Genomic DNA, 24,462 nt, shown 5'->3' with positions numbered 1-24,462 from the left:
AAAATGGTGATAGATAAAACTAAAAACAATGAAAGTACTTTTCTTTGTTCTCAGTGTAGTTTTGACAAACTAATATGCCGATACCTCATCCACTGAGCAGAAAAAATATAACATGTTTTTTACAATTTACTGCTGCACTGGTTTGCTCTAGTGTGAACTCTATTAATGAAGCCAATCAACAACTCAAAGATCAAGAGATGTTGTTTGACTTTTTCAATCATCAAACATGTTTTGAAATGTACATGACTGTTTGCTGAGGTTTACAGTGCAGCTGATTGTTAGCCTGTTAGAGCTACAGCACAAGTTGACCATGTTTGTATATTATGAGTAAGAACTGAGGTAAGTTAATAGCAGATGCCCTTATTTTTTTTTTCTAACAATTATATTCTCCATAACTCATAACTCACAGACACATAAACATCAAAAATACTCAGAATGCATATCTCTTTTACAAGTCATTACCAGTTAGTTTCCTAACTTTTACAGCCATGAAATAAAATGTTTCACAGTTTTTTACACATTAAATAGTTCATATTGTTTGTTTACAGCACAAAGCTGGAGTACAAAACACAGCAGCCAAGTGTCTTACCATCGCTATGATAGAATAGCATTATAAGATATCTAGGGCTCTAATATGCGTATCCATGGTAACAGCACTGTGTAATCTGACTTTTTTTAGAGATATATATTATACATACCAAAATCTGAATAACAAAAGATACAAACTTTACAGCAGAGTGAAGGAGAGAGAATGGAACAGCAAGACGACACACAACCTCATACTGTCAGTCCACTTAGTAACACTTACAGGGTAAATCATGTTGTGTGTTATTGTTTTCCTGATATTCAGTACCGTTCAAATGTCAGAGACCATCATTCATTTCTTTCATTTCTAGGGTTATTTATCTTTCAACATCAGAGAAAACACACCCAAAATTACCCAGAAGTCTCCTCAGTTAATTCTACTCTCAGTTGTGTCCAGTCAGTGAGTCTCTCTTCATCTTCATTCCAGCTTCTGTTCTTCTCAGGAGCCTCACTTTCAGCTCCTCAAAGAATCTGCAGACACGCCTCCAAAGCTCAGTCTGAGAAGCTGGTTGTATTTTCTGTAGTGATCAAACCCATTTAGTGGTGTTGAGGTCTGGACTCTGGGGCGGTCAGTCCATCGTCCAGCTTCTTCGTTTGATGTGTCCATCTCCTTTTCTCAGTGAGGTTCTTCTTGATCAGCTACACGTCCTTTCAGACCCACAGCGCTGAGTGGTCTTCTCACAGTGGAAGGATGGACAGAAACACCTGTGGATGTTTTCAGATCTGAAGCAGCTTGATCTTCTCCTCTCTCTCAGAGATCAAAGCTTTCAGTGCTGCTTATCTGGTCTTCCAGGTGGTTGTTGGGAGACACATTTTCTCTGGAGAGTTTAATCAGATTTAAACTCCAGTTTTGGAAACTCCTGTTTTTTGTCTATATTATTATTATTATTTGTAATGTTTTTCTTCTTTATGCAATATGACATTTATATCTTATTTCCTAGAAAATCAATATCTATTAATAACTTAATGGTTGTTTTGACTGCAAATGAAAGAAATGAAATGGGTCTCTGAATTTGTACAGTATTGTTTTGCAACATGACACATGCATTTCTCTTTCTCTTTCTCACACACAACTGACTCCTGAAATCCTCAAATGGAATTTGAAAGATTTTATACTGTCCCATTGATCTCACAGTTTAGAACTTGTTTGAAGGCCATTAAGTGCTTGATCTCCAAAAGCTGATGGTTTTAAAGCGGGTTAGATCTGGATGTATATATTTTCTCTCCCTCTAGCAGAACAGGTGAAGTTGAGTTGAAGGACCTTCACTGTAGCAGCTCCATTTATTGTATCCTCAGGTCAAGTTTAAAGCTGCTGAAAATAGTGAAAAGAGGTATATAAAAATCTCTACTGAGTGTGTTTAAGATCTGGTGGAAGACTGAGAGAAAAAACAAACCACAGCATCATCCAACACATCTTCCTCAGTGCACCACAGAAGAAAAATCAGGAACAGAAAGGAAAAGCTGTCGATTTCAGAAAAGTCCTTAATTATCTCTGATTGGTTATTTTCAGGCAAGAATATCAATGTGTCTAGGGTTAGGGTTAGGGTTAAGGGTTGATTACCTGCAATATTTTAATCTTGCACCTTTCTCAAATGAAGAGACTTTAAAGTGAGTGTGGATTTTGTTTTCACCATAAAATGATACTAATAATGAGGCACACTTTGATAAGATTTGAACCAACACTAACTTTTGAACAATTACTATAAGCATAACATTTTCAGGATACTTTTCACAATTCTTTTGACATTGCAGATGCTATTTTATGTTTTCCTAAATATGAGGCTTTTTTAATATATTAGAGCATATTTTGTCCTCTACATCTCCACAATGAAGCACATCAGATCTATTACTGAAATACTCATATCAGTACACTTTCAGCAACTGTGCATTTAATTTATAGTAATAAGGGTTTCTAAGTTATAAGTCATTAACATGGGAGGAAAAATCTAATCACAGTTTACTGTCCATGTCTGCAAATTATACCACAAAACAGTTTATGCCCTGAAAAAGACAGCATTTCAATTAGATAAGCTGATTTTCTCTAAATCTTTCCCAAACTATTTTATCAAAAATGTAAATAAACAGAAACAAATACAAACATTTGAAAACTGAAAGATTTTAAGGATGTAAGTGTGGAAATTAAGAGAGCTCCTCAGCAGCAAAACACTATTAATACTAATAAAATAGTTTTTCAAAATGTCTGTTTTCTATTTTGATAGTTAACCTTTCAAGGTCGAAAAAATGTGTTTCTGTCTCAAATCTGTTTTTCTCAGTTAGTAAAACCAAAGAGAACAGCTGACTTTATCATCATGTGACTCACACAGCCACTGCGTTAATTTTTTTCTCTGATTAACCAACAATAAGTGCTTATTGATTGGAAATGATTTGCACCGATGCTGCCATGTGAGACACACCTCAACCCAAAAAATCATCCTTGATATTTTGATGTAATTAGCATAAACAGTGTCATCAGTTGAATCATTAGTGCTCATTTTAATACAGTCCACATCCACTTTTTTAAAGCCTCTATATCTCAGAAGGTAATGAAGATAAAAGCCTAAAATTGTATCCAGTCTTTGCTGGACACTGACGTTATTTCCTGAAAGTATTGAGTAGACCTGAGATGGTCTTCTGTGGCTTTAGACTGACCTGGAGGTCGGGCTTAGAACAGAGAACATGGAGTCCACAACAACAGAGCTGCGTCAGCAGCAGTGACATCCTGCAGCTGTCAATCCACTGCCCTGCTGCAGGGTGGTACTGCACCTTGACCCTCGCAGGGGTCATTGGGAGAGCTGGGTCAGACGTCGGTGCTGATGGCGTGTGTGTTGGTAATGAAGTCTGGTGGGCTGCGGCGGCTCAACAGGGCAGCCATACCCAGCGCTGTGGCGTGTGTGTTCTCGTAGTGACCGGGCATAAAGCCCAGCAGTCGCTCACCGCCATTCCGCACGCTATCCCGTAGGTGGTGGGGTGTGCACGTGGGGCAGTACCCGTGGGCTGCCGCAGGGTCAAATGGCAGCGTGGGGTCAAAGGGCAGTACCAATGGAGTGACCGCTGCCCCGTCCACTCCCGGAGCGCTGCATGCATTACAGGCAAACTGAGGCTGAGGGTCACCTGCCAAACCTGAGTCCACTTCTGAGCCATTCCGTTTACAGCAGTAATACTGACCCCCAGACACATGTGGGCAACAGAGGACAAATAAAGAGAGAAGATTAAATCAGTGGCAAAACAGTCCAAGTACTAAACTGAGCCCCAGTGGACTCCACTGAGCCCCTGTGGAATTCATTGAGCCCCTGTGGACTCCACTGACCCCCTGTGGACTTCACTGAGCCCCTGTGGACTCCACTGAGCCCCTGTGGACTTCACTGAGCCCCTGTGGACTCCACTGAGCCCCTGTGGACTCCACTGAGCCCCTGTGGACTTCACTGAGCCCCTGTGGACTCCACTGAGCCCCTGTGGACTTCACTGAGCCCCTGTGGACTCCACTGAGCCCCTGTGGAGTCTACTGAGCCCCTGTGGAGTCTACTGAGCCCCTGTGGAGTCTACTGAGCCCCTGTGGAGTCTACTGAGCCCCCGTGGAGTCTACTGAGCCCCTGTGGAGTCCACTAAGCCCCTGTGGAGTCTACTGAGCCCCTGTGGAGTCTACTGAGCCCCTGTGGAGTCTACTGAGCCCCTGTGGACTCCCCTTGTGTACGTCATTAAATCCATGTGGACTCTACTAAGCCCCTATCAGCAAGTGAATCTTTACCTGCAACCGACAGTAACACAGCACTGCAATGATACACAGCAGTATCACAGTGGCCAGAATTCCTCCAGTTATGACCACAGTTCCAGCTGTCATCCGACCGGATCTCCATCAAATCCTGAGAGAGAGAGAGAGAGAGAGAGAGAGAGAGAGAGAGAGAGAGAGAGAGAGATAATTGCACAACTCAAACAGTATCCTGCAGATTTCAATGCTTTATGTCTAACATAATAACTTATGGCTTCTGTCACAGCATCTTCATCTCTTCTTCTTCTGGGTGAATTTTTTCTCTTCAATACTGACTTTAACTGATAAGACAAGCAGTCACGTTGTTTTCAAAATCCTAAACATTTACTATCTAAATAACACATTCAGTTTCTGCGTTTTTACATCTGAGAGGAATTATTTTCATTGGTCTGATCAGCTTTCTGTAATGATTTAGCATTTTCTCCAGAAGAGCGTTAGCTAATATGATCTATGCCACTGTGAGCCGTATTAATATGAATGGTGCTAATATCTGCTGCATCATGAGCGATGTTAGTAAAATAAAGCACTCACATTAGCAGAGAGTGGGAAGAGAAGAGGTCAACGGTCAGGAGACTGAGAGCACGGCTGTTTGCCCTCCTCCAAATGGACTACTGAACCAAAAACAAAAACACAAATACACAAAAACAGTTAAGAATCATTTCATAACTGCAGCTTCATTTGTATGAAAATAACTTGTTTTGGTCACTTTTGGCCACCAGAGGGCGCAGCTTTCATTAGTTATAGACAGTAAATCTGTACAAATAGCATCATTAACATTTGGGTTTTTCTGCATCTTTACTGGCTGGGTTAAAATATGAATCTTGTTTTTTTGGTGTCGGTGGTGTTGATACTGTTTTTTGGTGCTGATGTTTTTTGGTGTTTGTTTTTGATGTTGGTGACGTCGGTAAATGAGTCAAATTTGTATTAACTCAGCGCTGAACTCCATATACAACATAATGTTAACTTCAAGTCATTTCACTACTTGATCTTATTCTCTGTTTATTTTGCTTGTGTTATTGTTTGCTATCCGGAGTGGTCCAGAGGAGGATGGGTTCCCCCTTTGAGTCTTGGTTCCTCTCAGTGGTTCCTCCTCTTGCTCTGAGGGAGGTTTTGGTGACAGTCATGGGGGCTCAGACCCTGATTTTCTGTAAAATCGACACCTGCTGTAAAAAAGTGTTATATAAATAATGATGTGACAACCCAGTGGTGCCTGGATCAAGTGTATCTGAGACAGTCAGCCAGGACATCTTCTGTGATGGATGGACCTTATTAAGATCTAAATCTCTCACTATTACAAGGTTTTACTTTAAATTTAAGATCCACAGCATCATATCAAACTGCATTCTCTTTCATCTTAAACGAGTTACAACAGCTGAAGATTATGTCAGATTCAGACGTCAGCAAAGAACAAGAAAGTATCTTGAGCAGCTCAGGAGCCTCAAAACTGGACTGGTGAAAGGAGAAAAGTTCTAGTTGGACAAATGTACTTAAACTCCACCTGGTTTGAGGCACGTGTGAATGTTAACACCATGCCCTGTTAGCTACATTAGCCTCACTGTCCCAGAACAAAATTAAAGAGGCAAACTTCAAACACAAAACATGCTCAGCTGATTGGCTACATTTGAAGTTTAATTTTAAAGTGAAGTATTGCTTTAATGATTCAGTGTGATTTATCACTTTAATGAGACACTGTACTGCAGTGTGCTGCAGCTTTAACAGCTGAACCCCCCACCCCCACCCCACTCCACCCCCCAGCCCCATTTCATTCTCTGAGAGTAAAAGCACTAAATTATATAGAGCAATGAGGAATGCTAATGTTGTTAAAAGCAGTGTGTCATCTATTCTCTCTGGAACAGCACCACACACACACACACACAGTACAGATGTGATAGAGAGCAGCTCCAGAGAGGAAACAGACCTGCACCAATGTGGGCAGATGTCACTTGAACAACCCCATCCACCCGCCACATCTCTTCTCAGCAGCAGAAACCAAAGTACAAAACTTCTTAACTTTAGTAAAAGTAGAAATTCTCATTATTGAATATTAACGACTTACAGAAAATGTTTTTAGTTTATGGTTTTATTTACAAAGGTTGTTGCTTTTAATGTCAATGATAATCAGAAACCATAGCACATTATAGCCAATATTGGGTATTGTTGTTTACTATTGGGTATTGTTGTTTACTATTGTTTATTGTTGTTTACATATTTGTAAAAGTAGTTGCATTTTTATGGAACATTATGTCTTTTGATGAACTGTGTAATGTGACTGTTTATCTTATAGAGCTCTTTGTGAATATAAAGGGAGTCCTGTCTGTTTAGGTGAAGTTTAGCAGTGAATGAAAAAAACAAGAAATTATAGTTTACAACCAGAATAAAGTTCCAGTAAAATTATGAGAATGTTGTAATATTATTATCATAATGAAGTTGTAATAAAAACAAAGTTGTAATTGTATTAAAATCAGAATGATGTAACATTATCAGTAAAAAAATATCAGCAAATAAGGATGAGCTTGTAATATTAATATCAGAGTGACTCTTTAGGAGTGGTTCTCACGAAAGCGAGATACAGAGAGAGAGACAGAGAGACAGAGAGACAGAAAGAAAAAGAAAGAAAGTGAGGGAGAGAGAGAAAGAGAGTGAGGGACAGAGAGAGAGATACAGAGAGAGAGAGAAAGAAAAAAGGAGGGAGAAAGGGAGGGAGAGATATGAAGAGAAAGAGAGAGAGAGGGACAGGGAGAGAGTGAAGGAGAGAGAGAGAGAAAAGAAAGAGAGAGTGAGGGACAGGGAGAGAGAGAGTGAGGGACAGGGAGAGAGAGAGACAGAGAGAAAGAAAAAGAGAGTGAGGGACAGGGAGAGAGAGATACAGAGAGAGAGAGAGAAAGGAAAAAGGGAGAGAGAGAAAGGGAGGGAGAGAGATATGGAGAGAGAAAAAGAGTGAGGGATATATAAAGAAATGGAGCAGCGCTGATCTGACGGCTGTAATGACTGAGTAAAAGATACAGAACTCTGGCTCAGTTCTCTGTAGCGTCGCTCTTCTGCTGTGAGCTGATCCTCAAAGTGACTCATTTGTCCTTTGTCCATTTGTTTTCGCTCTGGTTCTGGTTCCTGTTGAGTATTTTGTCTCATTCTGACCCCCCAGCACTAACTCTGTCTGAACGGAGACCTGCTGACCTGCATCGCTGCAGATGTTAAATCATTCTTAATCTGAAAGGAAATGGAGAAGCAGAGCTGCCTGTTCAGTAAAGAGGACGTTTCATTTTTAGACCAGGACTGATTTCACACCCCCTCAAATCAAACGCTGGTGAAAGTAAAGTAGTATACTTCACTATAGATGTAAAGTTGTTTTATTATTATTATTATTATCATCATCATCGTCGTCGTCGACGGGCAGCGGCGCCTCTGAATCGATTTGTTACAGAAGTTAATGTGTGTAAGAACTTGTGCAGCACTGCTCAATTAAATCACAATAATCATGTTCAAAGATCAAAACCCTGAAATGATATGAAACCGTGATCAAAGCTCTGGATTGGATGATACTTCAACGTCGCTGGTTCTTCATCCTAAAGGCTCCATCACCGCAGTGCAGATTCGCTCTGTTCACTCTAATGCATTAGAAATAGTGTTACACAGAAATGAAAGAGAAAATAAAAGCACCAGATTTCACATAATTCTCCTCATCTGCTCCTCATCTGCTCCTCGTCTGCTCCGGCGGCGCTGCGCCCATTTGTCTGAGGCTTTAGGAGGATTTAGAGCAACTTTCACGTCAGGGGAAACGGAGCTGGAGAGGATTTCTGGGCAAAGATTCTGTGGTGGATGTAACGCTCTTATCACAGATCACAGCAACGTACAGTGTCAGAGCACAGGATGATCACAGTGTTCACTGTCAGCGTGTTGGGTTAGCAGAGCATTTGGTTTAGAGGGACTATTGTGTCAGGACAATGGGTTTTCAGGGTGTTCAGGGTCAAAGTGCTGGGTTTTCAGGATGTTCAGGGTCAAAGTGCTGGGTTTTCAGTGTGTCCCAGAGATCAAAGTGCTGGGTTTTCACCGTGTCTGGGGTCAAAGTGCTGGGTTTTTAGGGTGTTCCAGATCAAAGTGCTGGGTTTTCAGCGTGTCTGGGGTCAAAGTGCTGGGTTTTCAGGGTGTTCCAGATCAAAGTGCTGGGTTTTCAGCGTGTCTGGGGTCAAAGTGCTGGGTTTTCAGGGTGTTCCAGATCAAAGTGCTGGGTTTTTAGTGTATTCAGGGTCAAAGTGCTGGGTTTTCAGTGTGTTCCAGAGATCAAAGTGCTGGGTTTTCAGCGTGTCTGGGGTCAAAGTGCTGGGTTTTTAGGGTGTTCCAGATCAAAGTGCTGGGTTTTTAGGGTGTTCCAGATCAAAGAGCTGGGTTTTCAGGGTGTTCCAGATCAAAGTGCTGGGTTTTTAGGGTGTTCCAGATCAAAGTGCTGGGTTTTCAGGGTGTTCCAGATCAAAGTGCTGGGTTTTTAGGGTGTTCCAGATCAAAGTGCTGGGTTTTCAGGGTGTTCCAGATCAAAGTGCTGGGTTTTCAGCGTGTCTGGGGTCAAACTGCTGGGTTTTTAGTGTGTTCAGTGTCAGGTTGTATTTGTACTCGGATATGTTTTGGTTTTGCCTAATGTCTCAAATTTAGTCCACAATTGTTTGAAAAATGAAATTCTTTTGGTTTTATTGTATCTTTATAGTGTCTGTGTCTAATTTAAGCAGTTAGCAGTGGTGTTGGTTGGTTCAGTCAGTGTGATAAAGTGCTGCAGGCTGAATGGGTGGGGCTAAAGTGCTGCAGGCTGAATGGGTGGGGCTAAACTGTGAAGGACTTTATTGTTGTGAATTGTGGTGTGTTACACATTCTGTATCTGTGTGCACGTGCTGAAGTTGGAATTTACGCTGCCTAATTTGTGTTTACCCCACACGGTCCTGTTCGTCACACCTGTTGTTTGTCCGGTATAAGCTGGTTCTAATCTTGGCACACACTACACGCTACATATTACACACTACACACTACACACTATACGCTATATTTTTGGGGGCAGTCGTGGGCTGGAGGTTAAGGAACCGGCCCTGTGACTGGAAGGTTGCCGGTTCGATCCCCTGGACCGACAGTCCATGACTGAGGTGTCCTTGAGCAAGACACCTAACCCCCAACTGCTCCCCAGGCGACGTGGATAGGGCTGCCCACCGCTCTGGGCAAGTGTGTGCTCACTGCCCCCTAGTGTGTGTGTTCACTAGTGTGTATGTGGTGTTTCACTTCACGGATGGGTTAAATGTGGAGGTGGAATTTCTCTGTTTGTGGGATGAAAAAAGTATCACTTAACTTACACACTACACACTATACGCTACAATCTACACACGATACACTATACTCTACACTATAGACTACACTCTACATATTACACACTATACGCTACAGTCTACACACGATACACTATACTCTACACTATAGACTACACTCGACATATTACACACTATACGCTACAGTCTACACACGATACACTATACGCTACACTATATCGTACACTCTACATATTACACACTACACACTATATGCTACAGTCTACACACGATACACTATACGCTACACTATAGACTACACTCTACATATTACACACTATACGCTACAGTCTACACACGATACACTATACCGTACACTCTACATATTACACACTACACACTATACACTACAGTCTACACACGATACACTATACGCTACACTATACCCTACACTCTACATATTACACACTACACACTATACGCTACAATCTACACACGATACACTATATGCTACAATATAGACTACACTCTACATATTACACATTACACACTATACGCTACAATCTACACACGATACATTATATGCTACACTATAGACTACACTCTACATATTACACACTATACGCTACAATCTACACACGATACACTATACGCTACACTATACACTACACTCTACATATTACACACTACACACTACACACTATACGCTACAGTCTACACAAGACACACTATACACTACACTATACACTATACATATTACACACTACACACTACACACTATATGCTACAGTCTACACAAGACACACTATACACTACACACTACACTCCACATATTACACACTATACACTACACACTATATGCTACAATCTACACAAGACACACTATACACTACAATCTACACATGATACACTATACACTATATGCTACAATCTACACAAGACACACTATACACTACACACTACACTCTACATATTACATACTATACACTACACACTATACGCTACAATCTACACAAGACACACTATACATTACACACTACACTCTACATATTACACACTATACGCTACACTATAGACAACACTACATATTACACACTATATGCTACAATCTACACAAGACACACTATACACTACAATCTACACATGATACACTATACACTACACTCTACATATTACATACTATACACTACACACTATATGCTACAATCTACACAAGACACACTATACACTACACACTACACTCTACATATTACATACTATACACTACACACTATACGCTACGATCTACACAAGACACACTATACATTACACACTACACTCTACATATTACACACTATACGCTACACTATAGACAACACTACATATTACACACTATACGGTACAATCTACACAAGACACACTATACACTACACACTACACTCTACATATTACACACTATACACTGCACACTATATGCTACAATCTACACAAGACACACTATACACTACAATCTACATATGATACACTATACACTATACCCTACACTCTACATATTACACACTATACGCTACACTATAGACAACACTACATATTACACACTATATGGTACAATCTACACATGATACACTATACACTACACACTACACTCTACATATTACATACTATACACTACACACTATACGCTACGATCTACACAAGACACACTATACACTACACACTACACTCTACATATTACACACTATACGCTACACTATAGACAACACTACATATTACACACTTTACGGTACAATCTACACATGATACAATATACACTACACACTACACTCTACATATACATACTATACGCTACACTATAGACAACACTACATATTACACACTATATGGTACAATCTACACATGATACACTATACACTACACACTATACTCTACATATTACATACTATAAGCTACAATCTACACAAGACACACTATACACTACACACTACACTCTACATATTACATACTACATGCTGTTAAAAATCTTGGTGTCATGATAGACGGTGATCTGTCCTTCGACACACATATTACTAATATTACTAGAACAGCCTTCCTGCATCTCCGCAATATTGCTAAATTAAGAAATGCATTATCTCTACAGGACGCAGAAAAGCTAGTTCATGCATTTATCACTTCAAGGCTAGATTATTGTAATGCCCTGCTGTCTGGATGTCCCAGCAAAAGCCTTAACAAGCTTCAGCTAGTCCAGAACGCTGCAGCCAGAGTCCTCACAAGAACTAGGAAGTTCGACCATATCAGCCCAGTTTTATCAGCCCTGCACTGGTTACCAGTTAAATTTCGCATTGATTATAAAATTCTATTACTGACATATAAAGCTCAAATTTTTACAGATGCACCATCGAGAGCATACTGACCAACTGTGTGACCGTGTGGTACAGTAGCTCCACTGTGGCGGAAAGGAAATCCCTGCAGAGGGTAGTAAGGACTGCTCAGCGCATCACAGGCATGCAGCTCCCTGCCATCAAAGACATTCACCACCAGCGCTGTGTGCGCAGAGCACACAGCATCATTAAGGACCCCTCCCACCCCAACCACAAACTGTTCAACCTACTTCCATCCGGGAGGAGATACAAGAGCATCCGGGCCAGAACCAGTCGGCTCAGGTCCAGCTTCTTTCCCTCCACAATCACTCTGCTGAACTCCACACCTCGCTGATATCACTACCACTCATACTGCACACAGCGGACTATGAACACTGCCTTTCATACTACACTCACCAATCAGAGCTGTTGTTTTATTTTATTTTATTCATCATTATTACCACTGCACAAATGTAACATTCTACTGCCATGTAAATAACACATCGCAACAGTTATTCTATACAGTGTACATCTCCAACATGTTCATGTATATATCTACACATCTATAATCTATTTTTTTGCATATCTATAAGTAATTTATTCTATATACTGTAATGTTGCACTATGCCTATTTATTGCACACTTGCACACTCTCTTTTTGCACTATTTGCTACTAATTGCACTTCTGGTAGATGCTAACTGCATTTCGTTGCCATGTACTTGTACTGAGTAATGACAATAAAGTTGAATCTATCTATCTATCTATCTAAATGGGCTCGCCCCTCAGTACCTGAGTGAGCTCCTCTCCCACTATGAACCATCACGCCTACTTAGATCACAAGGTGCTGCTCACTACTGGTACCTAGAATTAATAAAGTTACATCAGGGGGGAGAGCTTTCTCATACAAAGCCCCCCAGCTCTGGAATAATCTTCCTGCTAATGTTCGGGAATCAGACACAGCCTCAATCTTTAAGTCTAGGCTAAAAACTTATTTGTACAGTCAAGCATTTGGTGATTAGTCTTCCCTGTCAGGTCTAGACCTGCTGGAGTCTACACTGCTCTGTTTCAGAGGTGTCAAATCCAGGTTCAGAAAGTAAAAGTCCTTCCCAGGATTTTGTTCCAACAGGCTGGACAGCTCTGCTGGTGGTGTGATCTAACTAGAGAAGCCAGCCTGTTGGAACAAAATCCTGGGAAGGAGTTTTACTTTCTGGACCTGAATTTGACACCTCTGCTCTGTTTTACTGTAATCTGTGGTCAGCCACTCTTTACAGTACTAACTCTGTTTTTTTCTTTCCTTTCTCTGCCGAGCTGATCAGCTGCCCATCCTGTGTGTCTGATGATGTTGCCTCTTCTGCCTTGATTGGTGCCGCTGCTCACCAGCCTTCTGGACCGGTTTGACCACCACTGAGCTTCTTGCTGTACAGCGCTGTGCAGTCCTCACCCTCAGATCTTCTCTTTCCCCACTTTACTATAATACTTCATACTAATAATGTTTGCTATCCGGTGTCGACCAGAGGAGGATGGGTTCCCCTTCTGAGTCTTGGTTCCTCTCAAGGTTTCTTCCTCTTTTAGGGAGTTTTTCCTGGCCACCGTCGCCGCTGGCGACGCTCATGGGGGCTCGGATCCGGATTTTCTTTCTTCTTTTCTCTTCTCTCTGTAATACTGATTGTTCTGTAAAGCTGCTTTGTGACAACACCTGTTGTAAAAAGTGCTATATAAATAAATTTTGCTTGCTTGCTTGCTACCATCTACACATGACACACTATATGTTACACATTATACATGACACTACACAACACACTATAGACTACACTCTAAACGCTACGATCTACACAAGACACACTATACACTACGCACTATACGCTACAATCTACACACTTTTAAGTCAAATCAAGCTAGTGGCTGTGTTTAGTTTGCTAAGCCAATTTTTATTTTAATCCTGTGCTTACAGTGTTCCCAAAAATCATCAAAAAATATCTTCAAATATAAAGTTTTTTAGGTTTAATAGTACTTTGAAACTTTCTTGGTTAGCTGCACTGATGTTTATATACACCATCATACCATCACGGGTATCTGTGCACCATGGATTTTGTATTTAGGTGGAAGTCAATAAATAAATAAATAAATAAAGGCTGTATTACTGTTACCATCATTGCTAACTGAGCATGTTACCATAAAGCCAACGTGCTCAGTTATCTATCTACCTTTTTGATGTCTTTAATTGTGAATCAACAGATACATAGAAACAGTTTCTGAATGACAAAGGCGTCCGACTCACATCAGAACTGCTGAAACATTCCTCTTCTCCTCCAGTGTGAATGCACTACATGCACTAACAGAGACTAACAAACTACTCCAACTGAGACACAGTTTGGGTTTGGCAGTTGCTTCAGGATGGAGCATCACACTGCTTAAAACAGGCTCTGACACGCCCCCCGCAGGCCACAGCAGCTCATGAAACTGATCTGTGATGTCACCCAGCTCAGGGTGAAAGTATTTCTTCATTATTCACGTGAGTTTCTCCTCCCTGACCATGAGGGCCACGAGCAGCTCAGCGAAAGCAGAAAGCTTTGATCATTTTTGAATGAATCTGCGAGCCTGAGATGTACGTGCTGTTAAATAATGACATGAATATTTCGGTGAGGTGGGCTCCTAACTCTGCACTCCAAATCACGGCCAGCCTGCAGTCTCAAAGCTAGCGCTGTTCAATTATTCAAATATCATTCCTTTAACAATATTTTTCCATCACTGAGCCATTTTGCCAGGTAGTCAAGTAAGGCTTTCTCCCCCATCCTCTTCAAAAAGCACTCACCTGCACCCGCTGAGCAAGCCGGAGATTGGGCTCAATCTGGGATGCACAGCCACCGGAGAGGAACACAGCACAGGAAAGAAGGTGGGATTGTGTCCAGCTGTTTCTCAATAGAAAACCCATAACAAGAACCACTAGTTCTAAACTAAACTGACCTAAAACATCCAACATTATCCCTCTCAAACACACATGACTCAGCTCAGCAGCCTGTTATGAAGTTGTCAGATGTTTGAGCTTTAGAGCTTTTCAAGCTTGTGGAGCATCACATTAGTGGGATTTCAATCCTAGTGCTGCTCTGGTTCAGCTCATCAGGTCATCAAGAAAGACTGTAATTTACATTACTGTGATACACAGGGCTTCTTACACTTAAGACCAACGGACACTTACCCTATAATCTCCACTAACTACCATCATCCTCCACCAAACACTATCATTCTCCACTAAACAACATCAATCACCAACAAGCACCACTCTCTTCCACCAAACACTATCATTCTCCACTAAACAACATCAATCACCAACAAGCACCACTATCCTCCACCAAACACCATCATCCTCCACCAAACACTATCATTCTCCACTAAACAACATCAATCACCAACAAGCACCACTATCCTCCACCAAACACCACCATCCTCCACCAAACACAATCATCCTCCAACAAACACTATCAATCTGCACTAAACATCAAATACCAACAAGCACCACTATCCTCCACCAAACACCACCATCCTCCCCAAACACCATAATTCTCCACTAAACAACATCAATCACCAACAAGCACCATCATCCTCCACCAAACACCATCATCCTCCAACACCATCATCTCTCACCCAAACACCATCATCTCTTACCCAAAAACCATAATCTCTCACCAAACAGGTCGGGTTCGCATTCAAAACCTGGTGCTGTGGTTCGATCAGCTGGAGATCTTAGGCCGTTTTTAGACCAGAATTTTGACCAAAGCAAGTCATTTGTGTACATTGTGAATTTTCTCTGAGAGCTGAACTTTGATCACTCTGAGCTCCTGAAGGCGACACCGCTGGCCTGGAAATCACACCTCGGAGCACCTGCGAGTCCTGCTCATTGCAGTCAGACAGTGTGTCTGGTCCCACGTGGAAGACACTGCTCTGTGTGTGTGTGTGTGTGTGTGTGTGTGTGTGTGTGTGTGTGTGTGTGTGTGTGTGTGATAACGCGCTTCACTGATACGCAGCATAAGTTCCTGCACAAACAGCTCAGCAAACAATTTCATCTGATATTCACTCTCTAACAGCAGCGCATGAATCTAAGAATGGGTTGGTCAAAAGTTCCTCTAAGGTTCCTCAAAGGTTGCTCAAGGCAGTGGTTACACATATTAGTGATGTAACAACAGCACATCATGGATTATACACATTTTCCCAGGGATGCAGGAAGTGTGGGGGCGGGGCTGAGGGGCTGCAGCACTCCCTGATTTCTGGACTGTAACTGATGCTAATAGAACGTTACGGTACCTAAACAGAAGGTTACAGTAGAGACTCGTGTGCTTGTTTTAGAGCCGAGTTTGTTTTGTGTATTTAAGGATCTGTTAGAAACAGTTTAAGTGAACATGTTTTTGTTACAGTGAGCTGAACACAGCTGGCTGCTTTGGGGGCGTTGCTTAAACACACACAGGTTAAAGTTCAAAGACAGAAAGTGTGCAGAGGCCAGTCCTGAACCCCAAAACAGCCTAATATTAAACCTAATATTAAAATAATCCAACGTAATAATGAAGCTTTTATCCCTCGTTATTTCTCAGACTCTAAATCTCACTGCGTTGCTGTGGGCGACACAACCGGTTACAGTGGCCCATATCAACAATCTGATTGGTCAGCACTCAGATCATTTGTGTAAAGTTCATCCAGAACTAGAGATCATGAGTGATGATGTGCGTATGGATCATCTTCTCTGGCCTGATCATTATAGCTCTGCACAGCACACTGAGAAAAACAGAATAAATTCATCATCAGTGATGTCACCAGTGATGTCATCAGTCACATCACACTGCTTAAAGTTTCAGCACCACCTACTTATAACACCTTCCTGCGTCCCGGCATTAAACTCTGTGGATCAATCAGAGCGTCTGGAAGTGAATTTGGGCTGCTGCGCAGTCACATGTACGTTTGTACTGAACTATAAATGGCAGTAAAATGATAGCGTGTACGACTTAAATCACAGGAAAAATCTAGACGATTGTTGGTCTAGACTAAACTACATGACCATGCGAATTCACTACAGACACTACATTACCCACAATACCCCAGTGTCTTTCTTTGAACACCTTCACTTTCCAGGGTCAGTCTGTACGGGAACTGTTCTCTGTTCAGATCCAGCAATGGATAAACATGAACCTACAAGCGATTGATTATCTACATTTCACAGTAAATGACTCAATGCTAATGCTAGCAGCTAACCACTTAGCCTAGCAAGGAAACGCATATCAGACATTTGTAAAGTGAGCAGCTTAATTAATCTAATTAAATTTAATGTTGTTCTTCATTTTCAAATGAAAGTCACACTGTAATGTTTAACTTCTGATGTTCTAAGCTTTTCAAAAGTTTTAACTAAAGGTTTAAAACAAAGGTTTTAACATCTACAGAGCTTCGCAGGACTCGTTTGTGTTGATTTGGTACACATGAATGTAGTAACTGAAACTAACCTGTGTTTAAGCTGACGTTCAACTGATGCAGTCGACCCCTGAGACCCTCACAGTGACAAACCACCCATCAACTCTGACCTCATATACGGCTCTTTATTATATCCATCTTATTTAAAGAGAAACTGATTTAAAATGAAAACATTTAAATGCCACTTTAGCCCATTAAAGGAAAAGGTTAATAAAATCAACTTGGCTGTAAAGAAATGGGAAAAATCCTGATTGACTACTGAGACATACTATACAGTGACAATAGCTACTGAATCTCAGGAACCTCTTCTGCCAAAACAGCTAATCTCCTTCAACATCACAGTGACATTAAACTGCCTTTAGAGGGCGGAGCTGAGCGGCGTTTGTTTATTTGATGGTCGTTAATGACGTCTTTAGAGGGCGGAGCTGAGCGGTGTTTGTTTATTTGATGTTTGTTAATGACGTCTTTAGAGGGCGGAGCTGAGCGGCGTTTGTTTATTTGATGTTTGTTAATGACGTCTTTAGAGGGCGGAGCTGAGCGGTGTTTGTTTATCTGATGGTCGCTAATGATGTGTTTAGAGGGCGGAGCTGAGCGGTGTTTGTTTATTTGATGGTCGTTAATGACGTCTTTAGAGGGCGGAGCTGAGCGGTGTTTGTTTATTTGATGTTTGTTAATGACGTCTTTAGAGGGCGGAGCTGAGCAGCGTTTGTTTATTTGATGTTTGTTAATGACGTCTTTAGAGGGCGGAGCTGAGCGGTGTTTGTTTATCTGATGGTCGCTAATGACGTGTTTAGAGGGCGGAGCTGAGCGGCGTTTGTTTATCTGATGGTCCTTAATGACGTGTTTAGAGGGCGGAGCTGAGCGGCGTTTGTTTATCTGATGGTCCTTAATGACGTCTTTAGAGGGCGGAGCTGAGCGGCGTTTGTTTATCTGATGGTCGTTAATGACGTCTTTAGAGGGCGGAGCTGAGCGGCGTTTGTTTATCTGATGGTCGTTAATGACGTCTTTAGAGGGCGGAGCTGAGCGGCGTTTGTTTATTTGATGGTCCTTAATGACGTCTTTAGAGGGCGGAGCTGAGCCGCTTTTGTTTATCTGATGGTCGTTAATGACGTCTTTAGAGGGCGGAGCTGAGCCGCTTTTGTTTATCTGATGGTCGTTAATGACGTCTTTAGAGGGCGGAGCTGAGCAGAGTTTGTTTATTTGATGGTCCTTAATGACGTCTTTAGAGGGCGGAGCTGAGCGGCGTTTGTTTATCTGATGGTCGTTAATGACGTCTTTAGAGGGCGGAGCTGAGCGGCGTTTGTTTATCTGATGGTCCTTAATGACGTCTTTAGAGGGCGGAGCTGAGCGGCGTTTGTTTATCTGATGGTCGTTAATGACGTCTTTAGAGGGCGGAGCTGAGCGGCGTTTGTTTATTTGATGGTCCTTAATGACGTCTTTAGAGGGCGGAGCTGAGCCGCTTTTGTTTATCTGATGGTCGTTAATGACGTCTTTAGAGGGCGGAGCTGAGCGGCGTTTGTTTATCTGATGGTCGTTAATGACGTCTTTAGAGGGCGGAGCTGAGCGGCGTTTGTTTATCTGATGGTCGTTAATGACATCTTTAGAGGGCGGAGCTGAGCGGCGTTTGTTTATCTGATGGTCCTTAATGACGTCTTTAGAGGGCGGAGCTGAGCGGCGTTTGTTTATCTGATGGTCGTTAATGACGTCTTTAGAGGGCGGAGCTGAGCGGAGTTTGTTTATCTGATGGTCGTTAATGACGTCTTTAGAGGGCGGAGCTGAGCGGCGTTTGTTTATCTGATGGTCCTTAATGACGTCTTTAGAGGGCGGAGCTGAGCGGCGTTTGTTTATCTGATGGTCGTTAATGACGTCTTTAGAGGGCGGAGCTGAGCGGCGTTTGTTTATCTGATGGTCGTTAATGACGTCTTTAGAGGGCGGAGCTGAGCGGCGTTTGTTTATCTGATGGTCGTTAATGACGTCTTTAGAGGGCGGAGCTGAGCGGCGTTTGTTTATCTGATGGTCGTTAATGACGTCTTTAGAGGGCGGAGCTGAGCGGCGTTTGTTTATCTGATGGTCCTTAATGACGTCTTTAGAGGGCGGAGCTGAGCGGCGTTTGTTTATCTGATGGTCGTTAATGACGTCTTTAGAGGGCGGAGCTGAGCGGCGTTTGTTTATTTGATGGTCCTTAATGACGTCTTTAGAGGGCGGAGCTGAGCCGCTTTTGTTTATCTGATGGTCGTTAATGACGTCTTTAGAGGGCGGAGCTGAGCAGTTTGTTTATTTGATGGTCGTTAATGACGTCTTTAGAGGGCGGAGCTGAGCGGCGTTTGTTTATCTGATGGTCGTTAATGACGTCTTTAGAGGGCGGAGCTGAGCGGCGTTTGTTTATCTGATGGTCGTTAATGACATCTTTAGAGGGCGGAGCTGAGCGGCGTTTGTTTATCTGATGGTCCTTAATGACGTCTTTAGAGGGCGGAGCTGAGCGGCGTTTGTTTATCTGATGGTAGTTAATGACGTCTTTAGAGGGCGGAGCTGAGCGGCGTTTGTTTATTTGATGGTCGTTAATGACGTCTTTAGAGGGCGGAGCTGAGCGGTGTTTGTTTATTTGATGTTTGTTAATGACGTCTTTAGAGGGCGGAGCTGAGCGGCGTTTGTTTATTTGATGTTTGTTAATGACGTCTTTAGAGGGCGGAGCTGAGCGGTGTTTGTTTATCTGATGGTCGCTAATGATGTGTTTAGAGGGCGGAGCTGAGCGGTGTTTGTTTATTTGATGGTCGTTAATGACGTCTTTAGAGGGCGGAGCTGAGCGGCGTTTGTTTATCTGATGGTCGTTAATGACATCTTTAGAGGGCGGAGCTGAGCGGCGTTTGTTTATCTGATGGTCCTTAATGACGTCTTTAGAGGGCGGAGCTGAGCGGCGTTTGTTTATCTGATGGTCGTTAATGACGTCTTTAGAGGGCGGAGCTGAGCGGCGTTTGTTTATCTGATGGTCCTTAATGACGTCTTTAGAGGGCGGAGCTGAGCGGCGTTTGTTTATCTGATGGTCGTTAATGACGTCTTTAGAGGGCGGAGCTGAGCGGCGTTTGTTTATTTGATGGTCCTTAATGACGTCTTTAGAGGGCGGAGCTGAGCCGCTTTTGTTTATCTGATGGTCGTTAATGACGTCTTTAGAGGGCGGAGCTGAGCAGAGTTTGTTTATTTGATGGTCGTTAATGACGTCTTTAGAGGGCGGAGCTGAGCGGCGTTTGTTTATCTGATGGTCGATAATGACGTCTTTAGAGGGCGGAGCTGAGCGGCGTTTGTTTATCTGATGGTCGTTAATGACATCTTTAGAGGGCGGAGCTGAGCGGCGTTTGTTTATCTGATGGTCCTTAATGACGTCTTTAGAGGGCGGAGCTGAGCGGCGTTTGTTTATCTGATGGTCGTTAATGACGTCTTTAGAGGGCGGAGCTGAGCGGCGTTTGTTTATCTGATGGTCGCTAATGACGTGTTTAGAGGGCGGAGCTGAGCGGTGTTTGTTTATTTGATGTTTGTTAATGACGTCTTTAGAGGGCGGAGCTGAGCGGCGTTTGTTTATTTGATGTTTGTTAATGACGTCTTTAGAGGGCGGAGCTGAGCGGTGTTTGTTTATCTGATGGTCGCTAATGATGTGTTTAGAGGGCGGAGCTGAGCGGTGTTTGTTTATTTGATGGTCGTTAATGACGTCTTTAGAGGGCGGAGCTGAGCGGTGTTTGTTTATTTGATGTTTGTTAATGACGTCTTTAGAGGGCGGAGCTGAGCAGCGTTTGTTTATTTGATGTTTGTTAATGACGTCTTTAGAGGGCGGAGCTGAGCGGTGTTTGTTTATCTGATGGTCGCTAATGACGTGTTTAGAGGGCGGAGCTGAGCGGCGTTTGTTTATCTGATGGTCCTTAATGACGTCTTTAGAGGGCGGAGCTGAGCGGCGTTTGTTTATCTGATGGTCGTTAATGACGTCTTTAGAGGGCGGAGCTGAGCGGCGTTTGTTTATCTGATGGTCCTTAATGACGTCTTTAGAGGGCGGAGCTGAGCGGCGTTTGTTTATCTGATGGTCGTTAATGACGTCTTTAGAGGGCGGAGCTGAGCGGCGTTTGTTTATTTGATGGTCCTTAATGACGTCTTTAGAGGGCGGAGCTGAGCCGCTTTTGTTTATCTGATGGTCGTTAATGACGTCTTTAGAGGGCGGAGCTGAGCGGCGTTTGTTTATCTGATGGTCGTTAATGAAGTCTTTAGAGGGCGGAGCTGAGCGGCGTTTGTTTATCTGATGGTCGTTAATGACATCTTTAGAGGGCGGAGCTGAGCGGCGTTTGTTTATCTGATGGTCCTTAATGACGTCTTTAGAGGGCGGAGCTGAGCGGCGTTTGTTTATCTGATGGTCGTTAATGACGTCTTTAGAGGGCGGAGCTGAGCGGCGTTTGTTTATCTGATGGTCGTTAATGACGTCTTTAGAGGGCGGAGCTGAGCGGCGTTTGTTTATCTGATGGTCCTTAATGACGTCTTTAGAGGGCGGAGCTGAGCGGCGTTTGTTTATCTGATGGTCGTTAATGACGTCTTTAGAGGGCGGAGCTAAGCGGCGTTTGTTTATCTGATGGTCGTTAATGACGTCTTTAGAGGGCGGAGCTGAGCGGCGTTTGTTTATCTGATGGTCGTTAATGACGTCTTTAGAGGGCGGAGCTGAGCGGCGTTTGTTTATCTGATGGTCGTTAATGACGTCTTTAGAGGGCGGAGCTGAGCGGCGTTTGTTTATCTGATGGTCCTTAATGACGTCTTTAGAGGGCGGAGCTGAGCGGCGTTTGTTTATCTGATGGTCGTTAATGACGTCTTTAGAGGGCGGAGCTGAGCGGCGTTTGTTTATCTGATGGTCCTTAATGACGTCTTTAGAGGGCGGAGCTGAGCGGCGTTTGTTTATCTGATGGTAGTTAATGACGTCTTTAGAGGGCGGAGCTGAGCGGCGTTTGTTTATTTGATGGTCGTTAATGACGTCTTTAGAGGGCGGAGCTGAGCGGTGTTTGTTTATTTGATGTTTGTTAATCACGTCTTTAGAGGGCGGAGCTGAGCGGCGTTTGTTTATTTGATGTTTGTTAATGACGTCTTTAGAGGGCGGAGCTGAGCGGTGTTTGTTTATCTGATGGTCGCTAATGATGTGTTTAGAGGGCGGAGCTGAGCGGTGTTTGTTTATTTGATGGTCGTTAATGACGTCTTTAGAGGGCGGAGCTGAGCGGCGTTTGTTTATCTGATGGTCGTTAATGACATCTTTAGAGGGCGGAGCTGAGCGGCGTTTGTTTATCTGATGGTCCTTAATGACGTCTTTAGAGGGCGGAGCTGAGCGGCGTTTGTTTATCTGATGGTCGTTAATGACGTCTTTAGAGGGCGGAGCTGAGCGGCGTTTGTTTATCTGATGGTCCTTAATGACGTCTTTAGAGGGCGGAGCTGAGCGGCGTTTGTTTATCTGATGGTCGTTAATGACGTCTTTAGAGGGCGGAGCTGAGCGGCGTTTGTTTATTTGATGGTCCTTAATGACGTCTTTAGAGGGCGGAGCTGAGCCGCTTTTGTTTATCTGATGGTCGTTAATGACGTCTTTAGAGGGCGGAGCTGAGCAGAGTTTGTTTATTTGATGGTCGTTAATGACGTCTTTAGAGGGCGGAGCTGAGCGGCGTTTGTTTATCTGATGGTCGATAATGACGTCTTTAGAGGGCGGAGCTGAGCGGCGTTTGTTTATCTGATGGTCCTTAATGACGTCTTTAGAGGGCGGAGCTGAGCGGCGTTTGTTTATCTGATGGTCGTTAATGACGTCTTTAGAGGGCGGAGCTGAGCGGCGTTTGTTTATCTGATGGTCGTTAATGACGTCTTTAGAGGGCGGAGCTGAGCGGCGTTTGTTTATCTGATGGTCCTTAATGACGTCTTTAGAGGGCGGAGCTGAGCGGCGTTTGTTTATCTGATGGTCGTTAATGACGTCTTTAGAGGGCGGAGCTGAGCGGTGTTTGTTTATTTGATGTTTGTTAATGACGTCTTTAGAGGGCGGAGCTGAGCAGCGTTTGTTTATTTGATGTTTGTTAATGACGTCTTTAGAGGGCGGAGCTGAGCGGTGTTTGTTTATCTGATGGTCGCTAATGACGTGTTTAGAGGGCGGAGCTGAGCGGCGTTTGTTTATCTGATGGTCCTTAATGACGTCTTTAGAGGGCGGAGCTGAGCGGCGTTTGTTTATCTGATGGTCGTTAATGACGTCTTTAGAGGGCGGAGCTGAGCGGCGTTTGTTTATCTGATGGTCCTTAATGACGTCTTTAGAGGGCGGAGCTGAGCGGCGTTTGTTTATCTGATGGTCGTTAATGACGTCTTTAGAGGGCGGAGCTGAGCGGCGTTTGTTTATTTGATGGTCCTTAATGACGTCTTTAGAGGGCGGAGCTGAGCCGCTTTTGTTTATCTGATGGTCGTTAATGACGTCTTTAGAGGGCGGAGCTGAGCGGCGTTTGTTTATCTGATGGTCGTTAATGACGTCTTTAGAGGGCGGAGCTGAGCGGCGTTTGTTTATCTGATGGTCGTTAATGACATCTTTAGAGGGCGGAGCTGAGCGGCGTTTGTTTATCTGATGGTCCTTAATGACGTCTTTAGAGGGCGGAGCTGAGCGGCGTTTGTTTATCTGATGGTCGTTAATGACGTCTTTAGAGGGCGGAGCTGAGCGGCGTTTGTTTATCTGATGGTCGTTAATGACGTCTTTAGAGGGCGGAGCTGAGCGGCGTTTGTTTATCTGATGGTCCTTAATGACGTCTTTAGAGGGCGGAGCTGAGCGGCGTTTGTTTATCTGATGGTCGTTAATGACGTCTTTAGAGGGCGGAGCTGAGCGGCGTTTGTTTATTTGATGTTCGTTAATGACGTCTTTAGAGGGCGGAGCTGAGCGGCGTTTGTTTATCTGATGGTCGTTAATGACGTCTTTAGAGGGCGGAGCTGAGCGGCGTTTGTTTATCTGATGGTCGTTAATGACGTCTTTAGAGGGCGGAGCTGAGCGGCGTTTGTTTATCTGATGGTCCTTAA

At 43.2% G+C, this 24,462-nt stretch overlaps 1 protein-coding gene across 1 annotated transcript in view; it reads right to left on the bottom strand.

The window, feature by feature from the left end:
• Nucleotides 1–1,487: 1,487 nt before the first annotated feature.
• si:dkey-193b15.8 (protein FAM163A) overlaps nucleotides 1,488–24,462 on the bottom strand; it is a 33,488-nt gene continuing 10,513 nt past the window's right edge. Inside the window, exons 2-4 of the mRNA XM_017687780.2 lie at nucleotides 4,883–4,962; nucleotides 4,331–4,445; nucleotides 1,488–3,745 (exon numbers count right to left, since the gene is read on the bottom strand). Coding sequence (XP_017543269.1) covers nucleotides 3,383–3,745; nucleotides 4,331–4,423 — 456 coding nt within the window. The 5' untranslated portion in view covers nucleotides 4,424–4,445; nucleotides 4,883–4,962 and the 3' untranslated portion in view covers nucleotides 1,488–3,382. The remainder of the gene's footprint in view (nucleotides 3,746–4,330; nucleotides 4,446–4,882; nucleotides 4,963–24,462) is intronic.

Source organism: Pygocentrus nattereri, chromosome 2 (genome assembly GCF_015220715.1).
Source record: "Pygocentrus nattereri isolate fPygNat1 chromosome 2, fPygNat1.pri, whole genome shotgun sequence".
NCBI lineage: Eukaryota > Metazoa > Chordata > Actinopteri > Characiformes > Serrasalmidae > Pygocentrus > Pygocentrus nattereri.
Note: the sequence above shows the minus strand (reverse complement) of the source record. Positions and strands in the feature narration are given on the sequence as shown.